This window comes from Pipra filicauda, unplaced genomic scaffold, assembly GCF_003945595.2.
Source record: "Pipra filicauda isolate LSUMZ 115617 unplaced genomic scaffold, ASM394559v2 scaffold185_size1782982_pilon, whole genome shotgun sequence".
NCBI lineage: Eukaryota > Metazoa > Chordata > Aves > Passeriformes > Pipridae > Pipra > Pipra filicauda.
In genome coordinates, this window is record NW_024104293.1 from 1,069,842 (window position 1) to 1,097,245 (window position 27,404).

At 47.5% G+C, this 27,404-nt stretch overlaps 1 protein-coding gene across 3 annotated transcripts in view; it reads right to left on the reverse strand.

Moving 5' to 3' along the window:
• Nucleotides 1–27,404, reverse strand: part of NIBAN1 (niban apoptosis regulator 1) — an 81,558-nt gene that overhangs the window by 43,986 nt on the left and 10,168 nt on the right. Inside the window, exon 1 of one of the 3 annotated variants that reach the window (XM_027723430.2) lies at nucleotides 14,763–14,856. The exons of the other annotated variants lie outside the window; for them this stretch is intronic. Coding sequence (XP_027579231.2) covers nucleotides 14,763–14,817 — 55 coding nt within the window. The 5' untranslated portion in view covers nucleotides 14,818–14,856. Of the gene's footprint in view, nucleotides 1–14,762; nucleotides 14,857–27,404 lie in introns of those variants that run through there. 3 annotated transcript variants of the gene reach the window in all.

Consider the following 27,404-nt stretch of genomic DNA (forward strand, 5'->3'; position numbering starts at 1 on the left):
TTGCTATTTACCCTTTCAAGCATCTCTGAGCCAACAGTTTCACCAACAGTTTCACCAACAGTTTCACCACAGGTTTTGCATAAACCCAGCAGCTTCACACAAACTGTCAGGCTCTTGGTTAATGAAAAAGCAGAGCAGTGAAAAGGATGACAGAACCAGAACAGGCCAGCAATTCTGAAAACTGTACTCACAAATCCCACCAGTAGAATCCATGGGTCGTTTTTAATGTTCAGTGAAAAACCTTGGAGATACAGGGTTGAAAAAGAGCATCTTATGGTCTCTGCTCTACTCTGAGCTCTATTAGTAGAGATGGACCAAGCCTACAAAAACAAATCAGCCAAGTTGAACCTTCTGGCTCCAAAAGTTTGGGTCTAAACGGAGTCACAGCTTTTTCTTTGCAAGTCTCAGAAATTCTGAGGCCAGGACAACAAAACCCAGGCTTCACCTTTAACCCCTGCTTTCCAGTTCTGCTTGCAGGCATGTCTTCTGAGGGACCAAGAGCCACAAACCCCACAGTCCAGGAGATGACCGTCTCCTTACAACCTCTTCAGAACCAGTAATGAGGGTTATGTCCTTGTGCTGTAGTTATTTCCCTTTCAGAAGTGCCTCTGGCACTAAGAGGACAGCACACACTGAAGATTCCAAGGCACTTCTGAAAATTACGTTTGCTGCCACCGGCGAGAGGCAACTGCTCGTGTCTGCAGAACTGCTGCAGGCCAACCCCCAGTGCCAGGTGGGTGCTCAGCACCTCTGAAGCCAAGCTGAAAGTCTGAATGCTAACAGAAATTCTAACCATTACCAGTTTTGTGTGAATGTATTAAAAATATCTGCTTGGTGTGCTTCAGAAGGACCTGCTGCGAGGAAAACACGGAAGCATCAGATCTTATCTCATTTAAGAACGACAAGTACAGAGCAATGGGAAGAAAGTCAGAGGAGACAGTGCAGCCCTGGCTTCCAGATTGAGCAGATACCCTGACATGCTTTTTAAACTCTCGATTTCCGAGGGTTCCTCTAATTTGTAAAATACTGTATCTCAAAACTGAAAGAAAACACAGAATTGCAGTCAAGAAACAGATAAGATACAGAAGTAAAGCTGCTTCACTGGCCAGCAAACGTGGTGTGCTGTTTAAAGGAAGTTATTTAAATAAAAATAAACGTCTCTTAAATGCATTAGACCGAGTTTTCTTGCAAATCTGCTCTGGAAAACCCCTTTTTTACACATACACTCTTTGCTTGTCTACTGTATATACTGCATATCTTCTGATTAACATATTGTTCAGTCTGGAATAATTACACATCAGAGAGATGCCTAATAAGCCTATCTTTAAACTCTGCAGAACTAAAAAAAGATCCCAAGCGTGTTTTATGAATATAGAATGGCATCAGCTGACAGTACAGTCCATATTATTGTGGTTGCAACCCAGAACCACGTGAATGAACGTTATGGGTTTGTCTTTGCATTATTCAAGACAGTGGGACTTCTGAAGGAAAGCAAGAGCGTGTTCCAGAATTGTGAGACTTCACCATGAGGATAAAAGAAAAAGAGCCACACAGTATGGTAAAGAAAATGCAGAATACAGGCAAAACTGCATTTTATCAGCAGTGTGCACTTCACTGGAAGACTCCATAAGGTTTTCAGAATCAAACAGCTGCTTTGAGAAGCAACAATGAATAGAAACAGTTGGATTTACAACTAGAATTGACAAAGAAATATTTTCAGTTACCATAGCCATATTGTTTTAGACTTACATCAGACAAAAGCTATTCCAACAGGAAAACCTGTCTTAGCCAACAGCTGGAAAACTAATAGCCTGATTCTGGAAGGAAAGGGGACTTTATTACTTTTTACAGATGTCTCCATTCTCATCATCCAAAAAGAAGTTAAAACTATGAATAGGGAGATGGGCCCCATCTGAAATACAGCTTTCACATCCTCCCAAGGCTGTGCACACTCACAGCCCTGGCACCGGTTCAGCCTGCACATAACGGCCACAGAAACCCCACGTTCTGTGCACCAGCCCCAAATCAGCTGCATTCTGGGTCAGCCTCTTAGAAACCCACTCATCCCTTCCAACAGCAGAACTCCAGACCCTGAGCCATCAGAGAGGCTGGGTTTTATTTCAAAATACTCTTTTGCAGGTGGTAACAATAAAGCCCAGGCGGTGCTCACCTGCACCGTTCAGCCCCGACACCCAGCGAGAGCCCGGTTCAGGAGCACCCCCTAAGTGTGAAGTCGGTTTATGGTCACAAAAGTAACACCTGCCAAGGCCAAGTGTTACAGGAAAGAGCACAGCAACCTTTCAGTTGACCACACTTCCTGCTGCCGGGGTATTTAAGGCACGTGAAGGAAAAGCCATGTGGCAAGATGAGCAACCACCAAACCACAAGCTCTTGCTCCAGGTTACCATGGAGGGTTTTCTGCTCCTACCAACACGCTGGGTTTGGATGTTTGTTTACGTTGGTAACCCCCTTGTCTCTCGGTGTGGTATCAGCTTTAGTCACCCCCTTTCTGATACAACATGTGCTGAGCAGCTTCATGTTTTTTTCAAACTTGAGGGAAGTTGGTGATAAACTGAGATGGGGGCCTTCCTCCTTCATTCACTTTGAACTCTGCTTCTTCCCCCAACAAACCCCAATGCTGCTTCAGTTTACGATTGGTCACCACGACTTGGCCGCAGCTCCCAAGGGATTACTGGGAACAGATCAAGCCCTCAGTGCCCAACCTCCAAAGTCTTCTACAGAAGCTTCTTTTGTCACATATTTCGGGAGCATTTCACACCAGACGGAGCCTCGGGTTTGTTCTGGGCACTCTCCCTCCCCACAGCTTACCTTTGGTTTGGCAGGACATCACAGAACCATCGACTCGTAACAGCTGGAAAAGATCTCCAAAATCATTGAGCCCACCCTGTGCCTGATGCCCACCTTGTCCCCCAGGCCACATCCTTGGACACCTCCAGGGATGGGGACTCCAAACCTCCCTGGGCAGCCCCTGCCAAGGCCTCACCCCCCTTTCTTTCCCTGATGTCCAACCTGACCCTCCCCTGGTGCAGCTCAAGGCCATTTCCTCCTGTGCTGTCGAAAGGACAGCTTTGTTCAAGCACAAGTGTCCAAGGCCAGGTTGGACGGGGCTTGGAGCACTCTGGGATAGTGGGAGGTGTCCCTGCCCATGGCAGGGGGTGGCACTGGATGAGCTGTAAGGTCCCGTCCCCCCCACGCCGTTCTATGACTGATCTTTTCTCTTCCAAAAGCACCACAAACCCCACCATCAGCTTAGATCAGCTGACAATCTGGAAGATGATGGGGCTCCTCCTCGCAGACACATCAGATGCAACCCCGACATCCGGACACCCCCTCCAGCCACGCTCACAAACCATCACTAACCCCAAACACCCCTGGCTTCAGTAGCTTTGCTGCTGCTTCCCGGGCTCAGAGCAAAGACTGATGGAGCACAAGCACCTTGTGGTTAAAACTACTTTTTTTTTTACAATCACACCTAAAAATATCATCTTCTACTCAACTACTTCTCAAAGTTTCTGGCACAGTGAGCTGGAAATAGTACAGACTTGATTTATATTTAAAAGCAGGTAAATACCACTCCAAAGAACCAGATCCAGTCTCTGTGTCTGCTCCAAAACGTGAAGCTGGGTAAAATGTGTGTCACTCACGGCAGAAGCTCCCAGATGGCTCCTGCCACCTTCTTTTCCAACATACAGAAGTGCTGAGTGCCTGCAGACACAACTGAGCACAGCCAGAGCCCCCTGGAAAGTTGGGGAGAGCACTAAAACGGCCAGTTCCCTGAAAAATTAAGCACTAGGTTTGTCAAGCCGCAGATTAACAGCCACAAGTCCTCATGCATGAAAGCAAACACCAGCACCTCTCCCAGTATCTCAGCAGGAAGATCAGCTGAGTGGTGCCTGCACGGCGCTTTGTAGCTTGGCAGGTGCACAGGAAATCTCAGAAGGAAAGAAAAAAACCCAAACAACAAATCTGGGGCTTCCTACTGAATGAAGCCAACAGAAAATACACCTAAGAGCTGCCTTTCCAACCTCGTGGAGACACCAGCGATGAGTTCAGGGCTCCAGATCCACGAACCTTCTCAGCTCACACATAAACTTACAGAGTACAAAGTTGTGTTTGCTTGGTGAACAGCAGCTGGTAGCTGTGGGCTTTGCAGCTATTTTCTAGCCTGCACGGAGGGCAAACATGGACACAACAAGGTTTAGTTCAGCAGGTGAACATGGGCAGCATTTAGAAACCATTCCTGCTCGCCTCCAGCTTCCCTTATTCCAACTCCATGGCCCCCAACCCCTTCCCTGCTCTTGCAGGATACGCCTGAGCTGCTCAACAGATCATCCAAAGAGAGGAAAAACATGTTTTCTTTAGCTTAATTCACAAAAAAAAAAAAAAAAAAGAAAAAGAGCTCATCCATTTTAGCTGCAGTTTTCTCAAAACAGCAACTTGAGGCAGACACTCAGCATGGAAACTTCAGTCTGGACAGCTGAAGGCTGGCAAAGCCTCATCTGCAACTGCAAACAGTGGAAAGTGTCTGGCAGACTAAATTATAGTGATATTGCTTTACAGAATAACCCTAAAGAGCAAAAAAACCTTTTTTCCTTTCTTTTGCACAGACCTTGCCATTAAATCTTTGCCTGGGGATGACGGAAGCTTGCCTTTCCTCTACTTTTGTGACCACTACAATATGTGGACTATCAAGGGAAAATACAGAAGGGTTCTCTATATCATGTCCTATAAAGGCAAGCTGGTCTTTAGGCAACGCTCACCCAAGGTGTTTAACATCCCCAACGCTGCTTCAAGAATCAGGTCTTCAGTTACCAACGCCAAGACAGAGCCCTGCAGAGAATCCTGGCACAAACAGCCACTGGGGTTTCATGCAGAGGAAGGAAGCTTTAAAAACCCCTTCCTGAGACAAGAGATGAGAGGGGCTGAAGGAGAGGGGGTAAGATGGATGCCAAGGGGTGGGATGGTGGTGGCATCTTTTGTAAGTCTGAAGCAACAATACCTGTATATCTCTGAAAAGAGCAAGGAAAAGCTCCTTGGCAGGCAGCGGGATTCCACATATGGCCCATGAGGATGATTTTTTTAGCTGGAATCCCAAGCACACAGAACTGGAAACCAGTAGTAAATCCAGGGAGGCATTAGTCCAGCGACTGGGCCATCCCAGGAAGTGAGCAGGCATCTGCTGTGCACGGACAGAGACAGCTTTTGAGCCCCTCAGAACCTGCAGCTCCCCTCACCTGGAACATAAACCTTCAGGGGAAATCCCAGATGTTTTTATAATATAAAGAAGCTGTAGGCACTTTTTTTCTAAGGTTGGATGCGAAAGCATTTAGTGACAGGCTGAGAGAGCTGGGATTGTTCAGCCTGGAGAAGAAAAGGCTTCAGGGAAACTTTATGGCAGCCTTTCACTATGTTAAGGGAGCCTATAAAAAGGCGGGAGAGGGCAGATAGTGACAGGACAAGGGAGATCAGTTTTGAACTGACAGAGGGCAGAGTTAGATCCCATGTTAGGAAGAAATTCTTTACTCAGACAGTAGTGAAGCAGTAGTGAAGGTTTCCCAGAGAGGCTGTGGCTGCCCCATCCCTGGAAGTGTCCAAGGCCAGGAGCAACCTGGGCTAGTGGAAGGAGTCCCTGCCCATGGCCGGGGGTGGCACTGGATGGGCTTTAAGGTCCCTTCCAACCCCAAATGCTCTGTGATTCTATGACTCTGTGATCACGAGTGCTTGAAGGTCCAGCTGGCCCCTGGCACGTCCCTCATTCATTAAGTGTTCCTGGCTGGGACCCATTGGCACAGCTGGAGCTGCTGCAGAGCTTTGGCACACGCTGCTTCTCCTGGGCCTGCCACAACCTGGTCCCGTGCCTTTGTTTCTCTGGACCTCTGCTTTATCTTTGCACGTTTTTCCTGCTTAAACAGTAAACAACCAAGCACAAGGATTGCTTTACCCTGTTTGTACCACGAACAGCCTTTGTGAGGACCAACACGTCCACCAGACAACAACCAATGTGAAATTCTGGCCTAAATGGCCTTTTCTGTGCGCTGCCTGTTGGAAGCACAGAGGACCCGGAAAAACAGCAGCATTTTTGGGAGCTATGAATGGATTGTCTTACACCAACACCAGTGATCTCCTTACAAGTCCACTATGATTTGAAAAGGCTTCAGCAGTGCAGATGGTGTCAGTGGAGAGCCCACGAACAGCCCAGGCACTGGCATGGGTGGCTTTTCTCGGAAGAAACCGGTAACGGGGGGGGGAGGCACCACGTTCACTGTGCCAGCAGAAGAAAAAAACAACCTGAAGATCAACTGACACGTTCACTTTGCACAAATCCTAAAAGCAGAATTTATCCTGAAGGACAGACCGTGGCTTGCTCCCGGGAACACACGGGAAGCAGGGAGCAAGCCAGAAACCTGGTGCAGGGATCGCTGCACCGTCACTGCAGCCGGCCTGGCCTCGGGCACTGCAGTGCCAGGCGTGCTTTGAGGAACCCCAAAGGGGCACATGCTGCTCTGACCTACGGGGCTGGCACAGCACCCTCTGAGATGCCAGAGCATGACCACACACCTGCAGCACACACGTACCAGCCGCCACAGCTGACGTGGTGCCTCCCCTCATCCACATCCCAAAAAACTGCCGGGGACACACTTGGCTGGTCGGGCCCTGAACAGGGACTGCACAGAAACACTGAACATGTCACCCACGACGTGGGTGTCACCCTCTGCAGCACCTGCCCACTCCTCAGGAACCACACTGCTCAGGGCACAGCAGCACAGGATAGAATCGACCTCACCACCATCAACATCAAAAAGTTATTTTTAATCACTGCTTCTGCACTAGAAAATTTATTTGCAAAATAATTACACTACTCCTGATTTCATTTATTTCCTAGAGGAATTTCAACATACAAAACCAATCTACATGTTTCTGAAAACTATATTGCTTTTAACTTCTTGCTCATCTAACCAGAACAACCCAAGAGTCAGCGTCGCTTTTGTTTTCTACTTCCTGCTACTTAGCTTTAAAAAAAAAATGCAATAAAAAAGATTCAATAACTAAATAACAGTAACACTGAGATGACCTAAATATTTAGGCTTAAAGCTTCAGTACTTCCCAAAGCGTAAGAGCAACTGCTCGTGTCAGACCTGTTAACTCCTCACAGATGCATGAAGATTAAAGGCTTATTATTTCAAGAATTAACAATTAAATACCTAGAGAAATTAATTCACCAAAATCTTAGCCTACACATACCAAGATAAGCGTCAGTACAGAATCACCAGCAAACTTTTTTTATGTGTAAGACTAATAAAAAGATACAGGATAAAGTTTTTAGGAGACCCAAGCAGGCAAACCCTTTCTTCACACAAGTTTGAGCCATTTGCATGAGCTTTAATCTTGCTTTGATCTAAGAGTTGGCCTCATTTCATTACTGTCCTTTAACCACAAAAGACAGGAAAATGCCTGCATGCATGTTCCAAAACTCGAAACACTTTGAATTGTTCTGTGAGTGTGAAGAGAAGAGTTTGTTTATTCCATGCAAAGGGAAAAGCTCTACTTTAAAAGCCCGTTCCTTAAGGACACCATCCTTCCCCACCTAGACACTGGCTTTGCAGCTGCCACTGCCCAAAGGTACCACCACCAAAGCTGCTTTCATCACCTCAGTGCTTGCTTCTTCTCCCCTTAATATCCATAAAATCTCTATCAGATGCAAAGATTGTCTTATAATTTGTGGCCAAGCTGCATTACCTGAAGAACAATCAGTCTTCAAGATTTTGGAAAATATCAAGTACAAAAGTGCAGCAGGCTCCACACTTACAGCGTGCCTCTCAACTACAGAATTTTTGGCAAAGATGAGCCTGTTTCTCACTTTTCCTATTGAGAAGAAGCTCTTTGCACTGACACTTGTGCCCAATGCAACGTTGTACGTAGTTTCTTCTACAGAAACAGCAGAAAACCATGAAAAATGCCACATCTTCCCCTACCCCTGGTGGTTTCCCTTCCCTCACACTACCCAAAAAAAGACCTTCTTTAGCAGAAAGAGGCCACCTTTTGGTTTTCAAACCCAGTGATGCAGCACATCATCTTTAAGGGTAGTTCTTGTGTAGAGTTTGCTTTGGTTTAAGGGAACTTCAGATGATCCTGCTGAACAGGTAGGGAGAATAACTCAACTTCCCACATGCTCTGGTAGAAGGCAAAGCTGGAACACAAAATGGGTAACTGGGATTTCTGGGTTTAGGAAAACCTCAAGCCATTTCCAGAAGGTAAATGGGATGTGATCCCAGACAACTGACAAAGTGAAGAACAAAATCTCCTCCTGCTTTGATCAGGGAAATTCTTGGTCGTGCCTGTTGCAAGGCAATGTGGCTGTAAAATTCCAAAACTGCTCGTGGTGCTTTTGAGAGAAGTTAATAAATGGGACTATATGAGAAATGGAAGCTGAACAGAGAAGGTATATCCTGCCTTGATCTCCCAAAGCTGAAATTGGGAAGTTACCAAGGACAGTAAATTCTGTTCAAGTTGGGTGGCAAATAACTTTCCCATCAATCACATCCCCGGATGCCTTTTGCTTGCACTCAGTTGAAACCTAAGAGAAAGTGCCCAGACCCCTGAATTAAAGACCATAAAAACCCAAGAGAAGCTGCCTCTCCTCTCCAGCACAGGCTGGCACCATTTATCAACACTATGGGATGAAAATGTGCCACTGGCTCCAACAGCAACAACCTCTCTGAGCACTAAAACTTCCAAGAAAACAAGTAAAGCCAAAAAGATTTTCCTTCAAAATCTCATTTCTTAAGGTCTTCGAGAACTTGGAAGTTTTGCAAGGTGCATAGAATAGAATCTCATATACTTATTGAACTTCAAATTTCCTATGAGCTTTACTTCACTCTTTCATTCTGTGGATATTTATGCCTGTTTGGATTGGACTGGATGGCACTGTCATGAATTCTGGATTCAATACACGTCTGTAAAAGAAAATCTTGCTCTGCCTCTTCCACAGACTTTTGGAGTTGCAGGTAAATCCTATCAGCTTTTACCATAAACCTCAGAACATGAAAAGGAAAAGCAGCCTCGAAGGGCAAGTCCAGAGAGACAGCACACTCAAAGAATCATGGAGAGGTTTGGATTGGAATGGACCTTAAAGCTCATCTTCCACCCCTGCCATGGGCAGGGACACCTTCCACTAGCCCAGGTTGCTCCAAGCCCCATCCAAGCTGGCCTTGGGCACTTCCAGGGATGGGGCACTCCTGCTCTGTGTGATGCTGCAGCCACACTCACCAGTGGAAATCAGCCAGGATTTCCCAAACACAACACAGCTCAGCTTGTAACAGGCTGAGAGAAAAGGCAGTAAGTGCAGCCAGACTTGACAAAAGTGTTACACTTGCAGTCTCACCCCAAATTAAACCCAGAAGGATACACAACACTTGAAAGCAGAAAATCCAACATCCGGCCTGAGTGCCTGTCCAGAAAAAGGCCAACTTTTCCATAATTAATTCCAAGTCATTCTTCCATCCTCCAGCACCCCTGCTCACAGCTCTGTGAACACTGGTTGGAATGTCACTGCAGAGCTCTATCAGGCACTCGGGGTATGTCCCTCCGAGCCAGGGCGACTTATCTCCATACAACCCATGGAGTTTATTCAGAGGCTTTCCTGTAAGGCCAGAAACCCATTTCCTCATCTTGTCGTTCAAGTAAAGGGTAAATCAGGCTCCTCTTCAGTCTCTAAAACGTGACAGAATATCGGGACTCTCTCTGCTTTTTCAAGTAAGGTGCACCTTGTAGGAACACACCTACAGTGTTTTATCACCATACAAAAATACCCCTGTCTTAACTAATACCACACTGACATTCACTGGCAAAACAAATGGCTAGAAAGAAATTTCTTACAGACATTAAGTAACAGCTTTCACTGCCGACTGAGAAGAAGAAGAGCTGGAAAGTCTGCTTGGAAGAATGTCCTAAACAATGAGGAAACCCAGCGGGTACATCCCTGGGTGCCGCAGGGTCGCAGCGCTGTCACTGTGCCCCTTGGCTGGACTGTCCTATCTGCCTGGGTGAGGAAAGAGGTGGAAAAGAAGGGAAGGAAGAAAGAAAAACTGCATTTAAACAAACAAATCAAAATACAATGACTACAGGGCTTCATCCTCTGCATGGCTGTATGTTTGCAGAAGTGGGTGGATGGGATACGGTCAAGCACACTGAGCACCTTTAATAAAAAATAACCTTCAAGGAAGTTCCATTTTCTGTACACTGAACTCTTTTGAAGATGCACCTGCTGAAATTACTCGTGTTGGGTGCTTGAAATCTCTCCACTTCTCCAAATTTAAAAAAGATTTGTTCCCAACACACCACACGTGACGGGGCAGAGCTGGGTCCCCCCTGCTGCTGCTGACATGGCAGAAATGGAAGATCGTCAACACTTCAGGGCATTTCCACCTTCTGCCTGCTGTCAGATCCACTTCCTTGACTGTTCCTTTTCTAATATTAGAGAACCAAAGCACAAGTTTTCCATCAGCAATGTTGAAACCTCCAGCACAGTCTCTCAGAGCACACTAAGCTGCTTTAACAGGCAATTCCTCCTTATCCCCCGATTTAACAAGCGCACCCCGAGTCCGGAACTCCCCTCTCCCACCCTGGACCACTCCTTGTTGGGTGTGGAGCACTTATTAGGCATCATTAGATGCCTAATTCACCCAATGAACACCTCCCATCATATGTTCAGCCCATGCCTCATCAAACTGAAAGCAGGAATTTTTATAACAAACTCTTTTCACATGACCGACTCCCAGTCTCCTAATTATTCCTGCCATGTTTTAAACTCCAGTTCACTCATATCCTGAATAATCCCCATGTCGTCCCCCAAGCCACCCCCAAAGAAGGATTATCTCTCCCACAAGTCCTTGTTTTCAAGACCTCAGTCCAAAAACCTGAAGGAATTACTATAAAATTTTCATTTCAGAGGGCTTTAAATCATTTTACTGCTTACAATGTGCACATATTTTAAATATCTTATGGACCTAAAATAAATGGAAAAACGTATTTTTCCATAGGTATGGTTAGAAAAACAGGCTCATGCTGCACAGCACAGAAGACACCTTTGAAACTAAGGTTTCAGTAATGCTGCAGTGCATGTGGTCTGGCTTTCTGCCCCACTCCTCCTTGCTGGCACTACGTGGCCTCCCACTCTCCCCTAAATATCCTCCACCCACCTTCTCCCCGTGGACACAAACTGTCCCCAGCACTCACAGGAGTCCCTGCTGACTCATCTTTCCATTATTGTTCTGTGACAGTGATTTCCTTCAGGTAGGAGTAACAAATATCGAGTGTTGACATTTTACTCACAATTTCATCCCACAACAGTGACCAATTTTCACTCGTGTCTACTCAAAAAAGACAAAATATGCTGCGATGGCTTGCAAAGTGAGATATAAATATATATAGTTTCTTAATTTTCTGACTATAAAAATTGTTTTTCAAAGCATTTCCATCCCCAAATAAGTCTTTAGGCAGTTGATTCAGACTTCACAGGGATGATCCCTGCCCTTGCCGTTCCAAGCACAGCTTCACACGTATCGCCCTGCAAAGACCACTTGAAAAAAATCACACATTGGCATCGTATATTCTCTTCTCAGGCACTATTTGCTGCAGGAAACACACATCATCAGGTCAATAGTTATATTTACTGACTTTCAGGTCATGATATTACCCAAGATATTGCCCCAGCTCTCAGTGCTTTGCAGTTTGGCTGGTTCAATCCTACCACTTCTTCCTTAAGAGCACAGAAGTGGAAAGCAGTTTTAGGTGGAAATCACAGCCTTTGGTTCCAGTAACAGAGACGCCGCGTAGGATGCCTTCCTGATTTTCTCTGGGATTCATTTCTCCAACTGGTCTGACAAGGCTCCAACTTACCCACGGGGAACCAACAGCCAGCAAAGCGTCTCCCAGGCTCTCCCTGGGGGTGCCCCTGCCGAGGGCCAGGCTCTTGATGGCTTACACAGACACCTATTTGAATGGGTTTGCATATTTTAACATCATTTTACATATCACATGGTTCCTGTCCTCGTTTGGTTTTCCTCTCATCCCTCAAAGACTTTTGGAACTTAGAAAACCTGTAGAACTGTACTGTATCACAGAATCATGGAATCATGGAATATCCTGAGTTGGAGGAGACCCACAAGGATCATCGAGTCCAGCTCAGGGCCCTGCACAGGACATCCACCCCTTTAACCCTCAGCATCTCATTTCCATTCATTACACTGTGTTTTAGCTTAAATGTTGTCTAAATGAGCTACCAGGCTTTACAACACATTTAATTTCAGGCAAATTAAATTACCATTAGAGCAACAAGAAATTCAATTACACCATCAAGACAAAAACCATGGACTAGACCAAACTCTCACTTGAAGTAACACTCAGGATTTCCTGTCTCGAGGTTACTGATATTTGGGCTGGTCTGAGCGAGCACCCCAAAATGCACAAAGTCTGGTCTGGAGAGTGTTGCTGGCTGCTGCCTCTGAGTAGGGTGTGTGAGGCACATCCTTGGGCTTGCTGTCTCACAATCCCCCTCCCGAGCACTATAGACTGACAGTTCTGCTGACAAAAAACAGGTCCTCTCCCTTCTCTTTTTCCTGAGGACACCCCTGCATCATCTTTGGAGGAAAAGAACCCCAAAAGCTCCCAGCCCACCACAAAAACACACCTAAGCTTTACAAAGCCGGCTGAAAAACGTGCTGCTTATTCAACCTACAGCCTTACTGCTACAGCCTGCTTCCTGTTCCACCGAGGGGAGCTCAGCCCAGCTCACTCTGCACATACATCACCCCAAAGAGTGTCAGACAGATAAGCAAGGTCTGAGTCTTACAGACTCCAGCCTCAGCATCAGCAGTAGGTCTGGTGAGCTGGCTGCATTGCACTCTGTCTCGATTTAAGAAGCTCTTCCCGATTCCTTTTCCTTCTTGGAAGTGCTAATTCACTGACAGTCTCTGTACAAAGTGCCTCATTAATTATTTTTCCAAGCAGGAGCTTAGAGTGGGGGATCCTCACTTACAGTAAGAACAGCAGACACGCCAGGGGATGAGCACGGTGCTTTCATTCCTTTTTCCACAGTGATTTGGCTTTCTCTCTCGCCTGTGCAGAGATGTGACAGGCAAACCAGAGCTGTGTCTGAAGAGCTGCCCAGCTCCCAGCGTGGCAAAGGCCCCCTCCCTGAGAGCTGAGGGAAGTTTCAGACACACACCCAGCCCCGCTTCACACGGAGGGATTTCCCAACCCTCCGGCACCGGCTCCCAGTTCTGATTCTAGATGATGTTCAGGGCAAGGACCTGCACGGTTTCCTCTTGCACAGCTGTGAAGAAGCCAACCAGCTCCCTGAATTTCCTGATATTTTTTTGCAGTAAATAGTCATCAGCCTTTTCAGGCGCTCACAACTCAGGGACCAGAAACTTGAAATGCTGAACTATGGAAATGCAACTTTGGCTGCAGCACAGGGATAAGTGTAAAGGAAAATAGAAATCCATGGGGATCGCACCCTCATGGCTCTGATGGGACTGAAAACCACCCTCAACCAGGCAGGAAAAAATGACAATACTGAGAGGGCACAATAGAAAAATCTCTGCATGTGAGGCCGGTAGCTTTGCTGACTGCATTTTGGGTGGAAACCATTTAATAACTGGACATCTTTCCCACTATGGGAATCTCTTGAAAGACCCACTGTGATTTCAAAAGAGTCCTGACAGAGGAGCAGTTCAACATTTGCACTCCCTCTACACCACAAAAAAAATCCCGGAGCAGCAGAATCCAAGGACAAGCTGGGCTGTGGGCACCACCCAGGAGTCACCCTCCGGCCTGAATCCACAGAGTTTGATCTCCCAGTCCACAGCAGAGAGGACTCTGCAGGCTCCACATGCATAATACATGAAGTGCTGGAACTGGGCGTCCTTTTCTCATGCAAACTTTTACTTCACTTGTAAATCTCCAGCCTTAAAATTTGCTTTGTAAATACTCTACCTGCCGCCTTACCGATAAGCAGCACAGTTAGACAGGCAAGAGTAAGATGTATTTCATAGTTAACTATTCAAGTAACAAAAATACCCCCTAAAATACCGATTTATGCTCTTTTCTTTCATAGTTTAGTAGCCATAAGCATAATTCAAAGTGGTTTTTTGTTTGTTTTCTCTTTCCTAACATTTTAATGGGATAAAGGAATGTCCTTACACAATCTGAACAGTTTACCTAAATACTCACCTACAGTGTTCCCACCGCCTGAAGCAAGCTTGGCAAAACTTCAGGCCATATGAATCACAGAATTCCAGAACACGCTGAGTTGGAAGGGACCCACGAGGATCATGGAGTCCAACTCTTAGCCCTGCACGGGACACCCCAAGAGTCACACCATGTGCCTGAGAGTGTATGGTCGGGATCTGATTTACCCTGGCAGACCCCGGTGCCGTGGGGGCTGCCGGCGCTGGGGGATCGGGATCTGCTGTCACCCGGGCAGATTCAGCCGCATCGCTCCCACGCTCCCTAAAGTTTTTACTGTCTATTTACAGTCCCTCCGCGGGAATGTTTAGTGCATCGCCGCTTAAGGAAGCGCTCCAAACTCCACCGGCCTCTAGGATCCAGCGCAAACCCCGCCGTGCCCGGCGCGCGGGATGCGCGGGGATGCCCGGGAGCGCTCCCGCCGGCATTCCCGCCGGCATTCCCGCCGGCATTCCCGGCGGCGGCGCCCCGCAGCCCCGCCGAGCCCCCCATACCTCGGATGTAGGTGCACTTGCTGTCGTCCAGCGGCGCGGAGGCAGAGCCGCCCATGGTGCGGCGGAGCGGGAGCGGGAGCGGGAGCGGGAGCGGAGCGACAGCAGCGGCGGCCCCGCAGCGCCCGCCCGGCCCGGCCCGGCCGCACCGCCCCCTCGGCGGCACCGCCCCCGCCCCGCCCGCCGGGGCTGCTCCGGACCGCGGGGACATCCGCGCTGCCCTGGGCTGCCGGGGACATCCGCACTGCTCCCGGGCTGCCGGGGACATCCACAGTGCCCTGGGCTGCCGGGGACATCCACAGTGCCCCTGGGCTGCCGGGGACATCCGCGCTGCCCTGGGCTGCCGGGGACATCGCACTGCCCCTGGGCTGCTGCCGGGACATCCGCGCTGCCCTGGGCTGCGGGGACATCCGCACTGCCCTGGGCTGCCGGGGCACACTCCACAGTGGCCTGGGCTGCCGGGGACATCCGCCCTGCCCCTGGGCTGCCGGGGACATCAGCACTGCCCTGGGCTGCCGGGGACATCAGCGGTGCCCCTGGGCTGCCGGGGACATCCGCACTGCCCTGGGCTGCCGGGGACATCAGCGGTGCCCCTGGCTGCCGGGGGGGACATCGCACTGCCCCTGGGCTGCCGGGGACATCCACGGTGCCCCTGGGCTGCCGGGGACATCCGCACTGCCCCTGGGCTGCCGGGGACATCCACGGTGCCCCTGGGCTGCCGGGGACATCAGCGGTGCCCCTGGGCTGCCGGGGACATCCGCGCTGCCCTGGGCTGCCGGGGACATCCGCACTGCTCCCGGGCTGCCGGGGACATCAGCGGTGCCCCTGGGCTGCCGGGGACATCCACGGTGCCCCTGGGCTGCCGGGGACATCAGCGGTGCCCCTGGGCTGCCGGGGACATCCACAGTGCCCCTGGGCTGCCGGGGACATCAGCGGTGCGCGTCCCGCGGTTTGCTCTGCCCCCGCTGCTGCTTCCTCTTCCCACCGTCACTTTGTCACCCTCATCGCAAGATCCGCGTCCCCCCGGAGGCACGCACAGACCCTGCGAAGTTTCCATAGAGGCCGCTTTAAACACCAGGCCACGCTAAAGGCGGCTTGTCCAGAGAAGCTGTGGCTGCCCCGTCCCTGGGAGTGTCCAAGGCCAGCTTGGACGGGGCTTGGAGCACCCTGGGCTAGTGGAAGGTGTCCCTGCCCATGGCTGGGGGCTTGGAATTGGATGACCTCTAAGATCCCTTCCAACCCAAACCATTCTGGGATTCTAAGTTGAGGATGCTTGGAATGATTTTACTTTGTAAAGAAAACTAATTAACAAAGCCCATGGGATGCAGAGAGAGCACACGAGTCAACCAGTGGCTGCCTCTCCCAGCACAAAAGCTGGGATGCACCACACGGAGCTACAAACTGTTTTGTGTTTGAGGTTATTCCCAGAGGATCCATGACTGTATTGGTTGTGCTCTGGATGGGGCTTGGAGCAACCTGAGATACTGGAAAATGTCCCTGTCTATGGCAAGCAGTAGAATGAGATGGTCCTTAAGGTCCTTTCTGCCCCAAACCATTCCATGACTCATAACTCAGCCTTCAGGGCCATATCTTCCCACTCTTACCAGGAATGCTGAATGTTGCTATAGAATGCACAATTCCAGGATGAAGGATAAACCCACACAAGCAGGCACTAAAATACACATCAGTAAATATCAGTAAATACTGCCCAGTGATCAAGCCAACTTCCTAAAATATGCAAGAGCACCAGTGTGTAGATCCTCTCACAGGACAGCACAGAACAGATACCTGAATTTCCTTGCCTCTGAATAATAACTTCAGTGATGCTTTGGACCAGCTGTGACTTTTTAAGGTATAATCTGCTGTTCTGCTAATCCAACGATGGGCAGGGTGCCATCGTTACTGTGCCTCATATGTTTTGCATGGAGCTGATGAGCTGCAATGATTATGGATAGTGATGACACACTGGAGCTTCACAGTGATGGGAAATTATGCATTTTAGCCTTGAACACTTTTCATTCAGCCTGCACACATCTGTCACTGGCTGTGAAATTGCTTCAGCAGAGTTGAGGTTTGCTTACCTGGGTTGTGGGGTCGGTACGTTTAGTGCTTTGCCACTCGGTTGATCACAGGATGGGTAAAAATCTTGGGGGTGAATCTTCTTAAACCAACACTAAACTTGATCAGGTTTGAAGTACTGAAGATGACATGTAATGCCAAGTTCGGTGTTCTGCTAAAGAGCCTCCTTCCTTCCGAAACTCACACTCTCTGGGCACGGGATCGTTGTACTGAAGAGTAATGGAGCAATTAAGCAACTGCTTAATTACCTTGAGGAGACCAGGCTCACCCAGAGCACCCCTGAAACAGCTACACTCTGCTCAGTGTAGCATATCTTTTATCAAATGTGGCTGAGAAGCTTTTCGTAACACACAGTCACGTGGAATGTGCAAGTCAAGCTCCAGGAGCCTGGAGAGATAAACTGTGGAAAATTCATGAGCCATAAACTGGATTGCTATTCTGTCTCGTCATTTAGCAGATGAAAATATGCCAAATCCCAGAAGCTTTATACCCAAGAACAGATGCTGGCGTGTGCACTGAATGGGAAACTTCCCTGTCTAATTACAGCTAGGGTAAAAACAAAGTGAGAACTGAATAGTTTACTTAATTATAACATTTATACTTGGTACTACCTGCTCCCCAAGATCCCCAAGCATCTCACAAACGTTAGCTAATTAAAGGCTGTAATTTCCCTTTCAAGATAGGGAAATGCTGTGTTTTAATGGCAAGGCTTGTGTCCTAAGCATCTTAAAAAGATACCATGAGAAACGTGAACCAAGTCAGGAACATATATAAATGATCCTATTTCTATCCTGCTTAAAAACAAAACCATCCTCTCTAGGATAAGAAATCCACGTTAGATTTTAGGCTGATATAACATCCACACTGCAGCTATCAATTATAAGGGAATACAATCAAAACAAAAATACCACCAGAACCAAGAAAAATACTTCCCCACATTTTCTCCTATGAAATCCTGATCTTTGAGGGTTTTTTCCCCTTACTCTCCCTAAGAGTTCCTTCTTTAACCCCCTGTTTTGTATTATATCCCGAAGGTTGGATTGTATACTAAAGGGCAACGTGATGGAGCTCTGCCACCCCACAGAGAAAGTGAATTCCTGAGTGAGCAGGACAGGAGAAGCACCTCCTGCCCACCAAAGGAATGAAATCTGTCTCCACTGCCTCTGTAACTTCACTTGTGGCAGTGTGACACCAGGAGAGAGGTCCAAGCTGCCTCAGGCTCTGGACCCACGAGGCACCAGTGAAAGCCCTGGGAGCTGTAGTACCCATGAAGTGCAGTCACAGCCACTACACTGCCTTATTTTGTGTTGGCCTCCAGCTCTGGTTCAGGAGGGAGAGAGAAGGAGGTTGTCTCCACAATCCCTTCTTCATTGTCTCCCTGCAGAGGGACTGTAATGGAACCCTGACGTGCCCCAGACACGAGACCCACTCTCAACACCATGGAATGAACTCCAGTGGTTGTTGGTCTAACACATGGGCCTTAACCACAGCTCTGCTGACAGGTGCAAATGTATCATCAGGGGGACTGGGAAATCTTTGCCACCTTGTTGGCTGCTTCTCCTTGTCTGATTGCAAATGAGACATGCCAAGGAACCAGTTTCTTTGACACGCTGCATAACAGCACTTGAGTGGGCCCTTTGCTTCAGAGGGAACTCTGTGTGTGCCCACACCCCCTGTGTGTGCCCACACCCCCTCTCTGTGTGTGCTCTGCCACGGCCTCAGACACACAGTTTGTTAGCAAACAGAAGCACTTCAGTGAAATGTGTGTGAAATCCATTAGGAGAGATGATTAACTATCCAAAACTACCTTAGAAGATTTCCCCAAGGGAAAGGAGCCATTTGAAGCCCACTGACTTTGTAGGCAGGATAACAAGGTGCTGTTGACAGAGAGAGCTGCAAATGGAATAGAACTGTCCTGCATAAATAATAATTATCTACTGCTAGAGGAAACTGTTAATCATTATTGTCTGAAAGTCAAAATCAGGTTGCAGAGAGTAGTCTCAAGATGTGTCACAAGATAAAAACAGCCCTTTTCTCAGGACAGGCTGTTGGTTGAAATATATTCTGAATCCTTTCTATCTAAGTAACACAAAAATGTTATCCTTAAGAGTTATTTTCAAAAGCTTGGAAGGAGGTCTTAAAATCGAGCTGCAGAAGATACCCCTAGAGAATCACAGCTGTTCAGGCTGGAGAACCAAAAATGACATTTTGATAAAATAGCCCTAAAGAGAAAGTTAGAGTTGGTTGTGCTTTAGCTACTACCCTGATTCTGAGGGACTGGCAAGAAGCACTGAGAACCCACAAACAGGAGAGTGGATTTTAATAGGTTCTTAATCACGGAGTCGGGTTGGAAGGGACCTCAAAAGATCATCTGGTCCAACCTCTCGTGGGAGAGGGAGTCTAATGGGATTATCTAACACCTCATGCCATTGCATCCTGAGAACTTTCAGCAGCAGAGACTCCACCACACCCCTGGGGAGGTTGTTCCAGTGAATGGTTGTTCTTGCTATAAAAAATATCCTTCTTATATCAAGATGAAATGAAAGGTATGGTGGGGTGGGGAGACAGTATATGAAGTGCTGCTTCATCTATGAACTGAATGTTCTAGGGAAGAGATAAAAATGGCGTTTGTGGTCACTTATTAAAGAAAGAAATCAGATGAAACTTCTTATTTTTGTAAGTGCAGAAAGTATTGATGACAGTCTGAACTACTCGTGAAGGAAGAAAAGCAAGGCAAAGGTTCATTTCAATAGCAGATGGTGGTAAAATGATATAATTTTATCTCTATCTTTCAAAGGTTTTGAGAATCAAAATATAATCAGGCTGCTGAGTGCACAACCTAATGCAGGAGGAGGCTTTGCTGGCTGTCTTCCTCCCTCCTTATTTTTCTCTCAGTTATGTTTTACTGTCATTCAACATGTAAACAACATTCACTCCAATACTCCTTGGATACCAGTGCTCATAAAATACCAAATTGTAAGTAACATTCATCATTCTGCCCTGCTTGGTTGCAAATAATTTATAAATGTCTGGTTTTTTCACAGAATTGAATCTGATACATAATCTGAGGCACTTTCCTGCAATCAAATGTTCTCATAATGCATTAATGGTGACATGGCAAAGTTCAGTAGATCTCCACTTGCATTGCATGTATGTGTGTGTGTATATATATATATATATATATATATACACACACACACATATGCACTTATCCCATAGCAAGGCTCAGCCAGACATTAGCCTTGCTACAAATCTAGAACTTCCATCCTCAATATCCAAACAGGACACATCACGTCCCTCCAAAAATAAATACTTTTGAGTGGAGAGGTTGAAAACTTGGGGTAAAAACTCTCTTTTCTTAGTTGTCAGAGGGCGAGGTGAGGTCATGAAAGCTTCCCTGTAATGAGGACTAGAAGTTTCTCTCTCTGTTGACACCTGAGATTAAAGACACCAGGTAAGCATAAGAATGCTGCTTACCTGGGATTCCTCCTCAGAAATTAGGAGAACAGCACACTGCTAATGGTAAACTCTGGAGAGGAGCTCTGCTCTTTTCTTTCCTATCCATAAGTGTGTCCTAGGTTCCCAGTTCACATGGAGTGCAACCAAACCCATGTAAGTCTATTTTGAGCAAGTTATAATGTTTATAATCAAATACACAAGCTGTTAGTACTTGGGCCATATTACCAATTTGCACGTCAAGGCTGCTTTTAAAACAGATTCTAAAACTGATTTGTTACAAATAAACAGATTGATGCAAGTACAGCTCTAGGCAGTGGCTGTGGAGAAGGGAAAGAGCTCTGCACACCTTGAGTACTTAAGTAAAAAAAAATCCTCTGAAACCAGTAACCCCACAAGAACAAGAGACTTTGCCTTGCCTTAACTTTGTAATCGTTATCTTCAAGCCCTGTGGTGAAAAGTTCCCCTGGACTTCTCCCCTCCCAGGTTTTCCTGCAGGAGTGCTGCTGGCCCTGTCAGCTGCCATGTCAGGACCCTGAGGAGAACACTGCTTTAAGTTTGCTCCTTTGATGTCAGCCTTGTGACTCTTTGAAGCTGGAGTCTCCTTTTGGAAGGCTGGAGGGGCAATACTGGATCTGGAAGAACAGGAAAGAAGAGTTGTAGCAAACCCAACACCAACGGGAATCAGCAAGGGGGAAACTCTGGTTGTTAGGACATGTCACAGGACATGCACTCGGGACAGGAGTGAAAGTTCTGAATAGGGTTGCAAAAATCAGAAACTTTCAGATGTGGTTCTGGATTTTATTTCCTATAAAGTAAGGAATCCTAGAGCTGAGAATCACCTCCAGCTGTTGCACACTCCATTTGCCTGTCCCAGTGGCCAAGAAATTACATGGGTTTGTATATATGTAAATTGAAAAAAATGAAATAAAGTACATGTGTGGAACTTTTCTTGTTTACTAAACACTCCCATCATATTTGGTAAATTCAAAGACCGTTTTCTTCTCTGCTTAGTCACTAGTTATGAAATCTGGTGACAGCTAGAGGTGCTCATTCCTGCTCCGCTGCCATTAGAGGCTGTATTTTAATTAGTTAGGACATTCATGTCAAAGCAGCTAATGCACAGGCCTTTACAAATCCATTGTTGGAGCTCCCTCGGTGTCAAACATGACACATTGATTTGTCACCTCAGGTAGAAATCGGGGTGGTGCACAGGAACCAGTAAATAAAGCACAGCTCAGGGCCCCTCCCGCTGCCCAGTGCTCACAAGGGAGCAAACAAGCACAGCTCAACCTACTGATCTCAGCAGAAAATCCAGGAGGAAAATCCATCCCTTGGAGATCCAGTGGATTCTTTACCGCTTCAAATGGGCAGCCACACCTTCCTGGGAAGACAAAAGCCTTCCCAAATGTTGGAAATGAGTTTATGGGGTGGGATTTGCAGCCCGGTAACAGAGGAAGGCTGACATCACACTGTCACTGAACAGACTTCAGTGCAGCAGGACACCAAATCTAGCAATTAGACCTGTCACTTTCCCTTCTGAACTAAGGAAACCACAGTGACTCTTCTTAGAGGAGTAAGAAATCCTCCTTCCATTTGATTAACAAAGATGTGACCGAAACTTTCCTCCCAAGTGGGCTGATGTTCCTGCATGATTAACTGCCCTGCAAAAGGACAGCAGGCGCAGGCTGCAGAAGCTGAATGATCCTGCAGACATGATTAATGAAGGAGAGGACTAAATCCCCACCACATCTGGATTTGCTTCTTCTGACCACAGATGGTTTTGGTTGCTTTTTATTCCGAGTATATTCATTAAGACTAAGCACAGGGTTTAAACACAGCCTTCCTGTTCCAAGGCTCCATTTTCCATGGAGAAGCTTCTCATCAGGAGTCTGTCCAAGAAGGCATATGTAGCAAATGAAATGGGATTTGCTAAACCATCTTGCACACTGAATGAGCTGCAAGAGTTCAAAAGGAGATGCACAAAGGAAAGCTGAACAGTTTGGATTTTTGATGTATTTTCCCTGCTCTGAAGTGATTGGTCTCGTCTGCCTCATTTTCCTTCCAGATAATTTTACAAAAACCTCAGCACTCCTAGGGTTTGAACTCACAGTAAATGGATCCCAAAATGTTCACAAGTTTTTCTGTTCATTAAGTTTGGCTGTTGAGAACCTAAACCCATCCATCCAAGCCTGCCTTCTGGCACGGGGAAGCCGCACAACAAAGGACACGATGTGCTAATCTGTCAGCGGGGAGATACCTGCTGACCCTGTAATCCTGTTAGCATCCTGCTCCTCTCCACATCAGCTGCACTCACACAAGAATTTGCCTGGACAAAAGGCCATCACCTCCTGGGCAGCACCAGTAGGTTCAGGAGGCATCTTGTGGCCAAGCAGGCAGCAAGAATCTTACCAGTTAACAACTACTCTGATTATTTGGGTGATAATATCTGGGCACAGGGTTTCTCCTTGTCCTTTAGGACACCAAATGTAATTAACTGGTGTATTATGACTTCTGCACTGATTTTCTCATCCTTGCTGCTCTAATTGCTAACATGGATAACAATAATCTGCTTTTTTAGCATGTCACCTGGCTGGGGTTCTCTCCTGCCTCTTTAACTATCCCACAGAAGAAAGAGGAGTGGCCTTGTTTATATAATAGTGATCTACTTAGAACTGATAAACTTTCTCAAGTCACTAGTAATTCTGTTTTCTTTTCAAAGCAATGTAGGTGTCAGTGTTTATTTGGCTTTTATAGGAAAGCATGACACTTATTTTAAAAACTGCTTTATTTCTGCCAGACCCACCATTGCAAGTGCAGCTGTTTTGCTGTGCAGTATTGAACACACTGGCATGTTTACTGCATTAAAAGGGCCCTCAAAAAAAGATGATTTTATTGCTTTTCTGATGATGTTTAGCAGAGACCTGTATTCTCCTGGTTACCTGTGCAGTTCAACTTTGCCAGATTGGTTTTGACCACAGCACTAATGTTTGTAAGTGAAATGCAACCATTGCTTTTCCTTCCTTTCCTATTCCATAATAAAGTTAGTATTTCCGTAGGCACTGGAATCCTCATTTGCCTGACATGAGAGAAAATAACAACATTCTTCTGTTATCCCAACTTTGAAACACGATGATTAGAAGCATTATGATAGATCACAGAAAAATCTAGCTTGGAAGGGGCTTCTGGAGACCATCTGCTCCAAACTTCTGCTGGAGGCAGGGCCATTGAGTTAGGCTGTCCAGGGCTCTGTCAAGCCAAGCCTCGAATATTTCCAGTGAGGGGAAATTTTACCACTTCCCTGGCAACTAAGTCCACTGTTTAATTGTTCTCACAGTGGTGGTTTTTTTTTACGTAAACCCAGACAGAATTTCTGCTCGAGGGGAGTTGTTTGTATGAGCCTTAATGTGTTTTCCCTTGATGTGTTTAGATGCACAAATTAGCTCTTGCCCGTCTGAAGAACCAAGAGAAGAACCAGCAGTGGCCTTGTTTTATTTCTGATGCCACACTGGACGTTTCTTTGCACAGCCCCTGTAACTACTGCATAGAACTGGGGGCTTGCAGTACTCTGTCATTACCAGAGAACACAGAAGTGGGCAGCAGGCTGAAATCAAGGGTGTTAATGTCCTATAACAGCCCCTCACTCATTTTAAAATGAAGTTTTTGAGGAGTTTGCCTATATGGTACAATTGAGCTGTGAAGGTCCCAGCCACTGGACTCCCATTTTGAGCACACACATCCCCACTGAGGACTGAAAGCAGTGTGTGCAAACCAAACCTTGCAGTCCTGCCAAAAATTACCTGGCACTTGGCACGCTGCCCAGAATTCAAATCTTGCAAAATTTTAGTCTCTCCATTTCTCTGCTATTTCTGTAGGTATTTAAACCACTGCCAATAAAATAAAGGAAAAAAAAAAAAAGAGAGACGATAAAAATGTTTATATTATGGGCTAAACACACATAATGGTCTGGCTACAGTTCCCTTCTCTTTCCCCAAGTACTTGAAAGAATAAGAAGAGGAAACTCTAAAAAGAACCAGCAATCTAAACAAAGGTGGTGAGGTCAAACTCTCCCTTGCTCCTCCTTCCTTCTCTTTATCGCTGGTGGCCACTTGGCTGCTGGTCCCAGCTCAAGGCACTGCTTGCATTGTTAGGCCATGGACAAAAACAATAAAGCACAAAAAAGGTCTGGAGGAGGGCTCAGTGATAGCTTGAGCTATTCCAGACTTTTGCCTTGTGCAAAATGAAAATCCTCTGAAAACAAGGAAAAATAAACCAGAAAACAAGGGAAAATAAGCCAGAGTTCATGTAGAATCCTAGAATCCCAGAATGGTTTGGGCTGGGAGGGACCTTAAATCTCATTTCATTCCAAGCCCCTGCCATGGGCAGGAACACCTTGAACACTAACAGGGTTGGGGAGAATTTCTTCCCATCTATCCCTGCCCTCTGGCAGTGGGAAGCCATTCTCCTTGTCCTGTCCCCCCATCCCTTGTCCCCAGTCCCTCTCCAGCTCTCCCGGAGCCCCTTTAGGCCCCGGAAGGGGCTCTCAGGTCTCCCTGGAGCCTTCTCTTCTCCAGGTGAACCCCCCCAGCTCTCCCAGCCTGGCTCCAGATCAACTCAGTGGCCTCCTCTGGACTTGTTCCAACAGCTCCACATCTCACTTGTGTTGGGGTCCCAGAGCTGGATGCAGCCCTGCAGGTGGGGGCCAGGAAGTACCAGCCCCAACTATGGCCACCATGGATGCCATTCCATCACTAGAGTGAGTTCCACAAGCGACAGCTCTGTCTGTATTTAGGTTTAGGAGAGGGAGGAAGAGCTGTTTTGAGGAAGCATGTTCTGTTTGGGGACAGGAGGGGTGGAAGTCGCTGCCACTCAGTGCAGTTCCCCTAACTGCTGGCTGTGCCATGGCAAAAGGAGTCAGGAGACCTGTCTGACAGGGCTCCAGTGTCCTGTCTCCTGAATGTTCCTCCTGTCTGCCAGGAGCCCTGTACTGCTACAGCCCTGAAAACAAACACAGCCCAAGCTGGAACCTCGGCGTGTGTTGCCTCATTCCATATTCTAGGAATGCAGGCAGCCAACACTCACTGGATCAATGGAGAGTCTTTGTAAGGGAATTTTCCAGTTTAACAAGGAACTAGTTCACTGTAGGGACTGGTATCCAGGGCTGTAACTGAGGTACTGGGGCAACACAGTAAAAATAAGGGAAGCTGAACAGTTCCTGCCGAGCTTGCTCTCACACACCTACTTCCAGAGGAGTGACAAAGATTATGCTCCTGACTGATCAAAGGCTGGAGATGCTGACATGAGTGACAGGAATCAGATTTTCAGTCCATGTTCATATATCCTGCCTGTAGCCATGAATGTGGAATGCACTAGCTACCAAAACCATGGATGCTCAGTCACCCACTCTAACTCTCTGAGGTTATGCAAAATATAACCTCAGCCAAAACTTTAAAGTAGCTGTTCTCTTCCTTTTTTATTGAGATGTTTTCACACCAACGTTACTCCTTGTTGTCTGGCGCCCTCTCCTGCACACTCGCTTGTGTAGGATGTTCTGGTGACAGAGAATCCCCCGCACCCTTCTCCTCCCGTGAAGTCTTTCCATACAAAAGTCCCTCCTGCCCCAGCACATCTCCCTGTTTTTCAGATACCCACGTTGTGACCACTCATCACACTCCAGGAGGCTCCCAGGCAACCTCAGTTTAGGTAAGGAAGAGTTATCATGCAATTAGTTTTCTTTACAAATTAGAATCATCCCAAGCGTCCTCAACTTAGAATCACATAAACATAGAATGGTTTGGGTTGGAAGGGACAATGAAATTCATCTTTTTCCACCCCCTGCCATGGGCAGGGACACCTTTCCACTAGCCCAGGGTGCTCCAAGCCCTGTCCAACCTGGCCTTGGACACTTCCAGGGATCCAGGGGCAGCCACAGCTTCTCTGGGCAACCTGTGCCAGGGCCTCCCCACCCTCACAGCCAAGAATTCCTTCCCAGTTTCCCATCTATCCCTGCCCTCTGGCAGTGGGAAGCCATTTCCCCTTGTCCTGTTCCTCCATCCCTTGTCCCCAGTCCCTCTCCAGCTCTCCTCGAGCCCCTTTAGGCCCCGGAAGGGGCTCTCAGGTCTCCCTGGAGCCTTCTCTTCTCCAGATGAACCCCCCCAGCTCTCCCAGCCTTTCCTCATAGGAGAGGTGCTCCATCCCTCTGATCATCTTCATGGCCCCATCATGCCACCTTCAGCCTTCTTGCTGCTCCCTGTAGTAAGGGAGCAATAGCTCTGTGCCAGTGATGTCCCTGCCCTCTGTAGAGGCAACAAAAAGCTGACAGATTTGGTGGCTCTGCTCCAGCTGGGAATGTTTTGCACAGAAGGCCCATTGTATCTGCAGCACAGGGAGTTCAGAGAGGGGTGACTCGACCTCTGCCTCGGGTCGTCACAGCCTCAAACAGCAGCTCTGAGACTGAACTATTGCTCCAGTTATGTGCTCTCTTGCCCTGGTGTGAGAATGAGTAGAGTGGTGCATCAACTGCACTGGAGAGACGGAGGGTCAGGGCTTTCCTTTCAGGGTGAAAGGGCAGTCGTTCACTGCAGGAGCAATGCACTGACATTGGCCGTCCGGCTCCCAAAATTCCATGTGCTTACCCTTCGTCTCTCCAGGGCACTTGGTGACCCACTCTCGGAACTAAAGGGACAGCAAGAGCTTTCTGTGCTGGTGCCTTTTGTCTGGGAGGAATCTTTGTCTGTATGGAATTCTGGGAGCTGGACTGGCAATTTCAGTGCATGGCTCCGAAAAGCCAACAACAGCCCTTATCCCAGGGAAAGAAAGCCTGGGACCTTTGGGGTTCGGGTGCAGTTGGTGGGCCAGCCTGGGCACTCCATGGGCAGCAAGAGCTTTCTGGTGTGGCACCTTTTGTCTGGGAGGAATCTTCATCCATATGGAATTTTGGGAGTCGGACTGGCAGTTTCAGCACAGGATTCCTGAAAATGAAAACCACCCCTTTTCCACAGGAAAGAAAGAACTTACTGTTGTGGTTTCCGGTGCAGTTGGTGGGCCAGCCTGGGCACTCCATAAGCAGAAAGAGCTTTCTGGTGTGGTACCTTTGGTCTGGGAGGAATC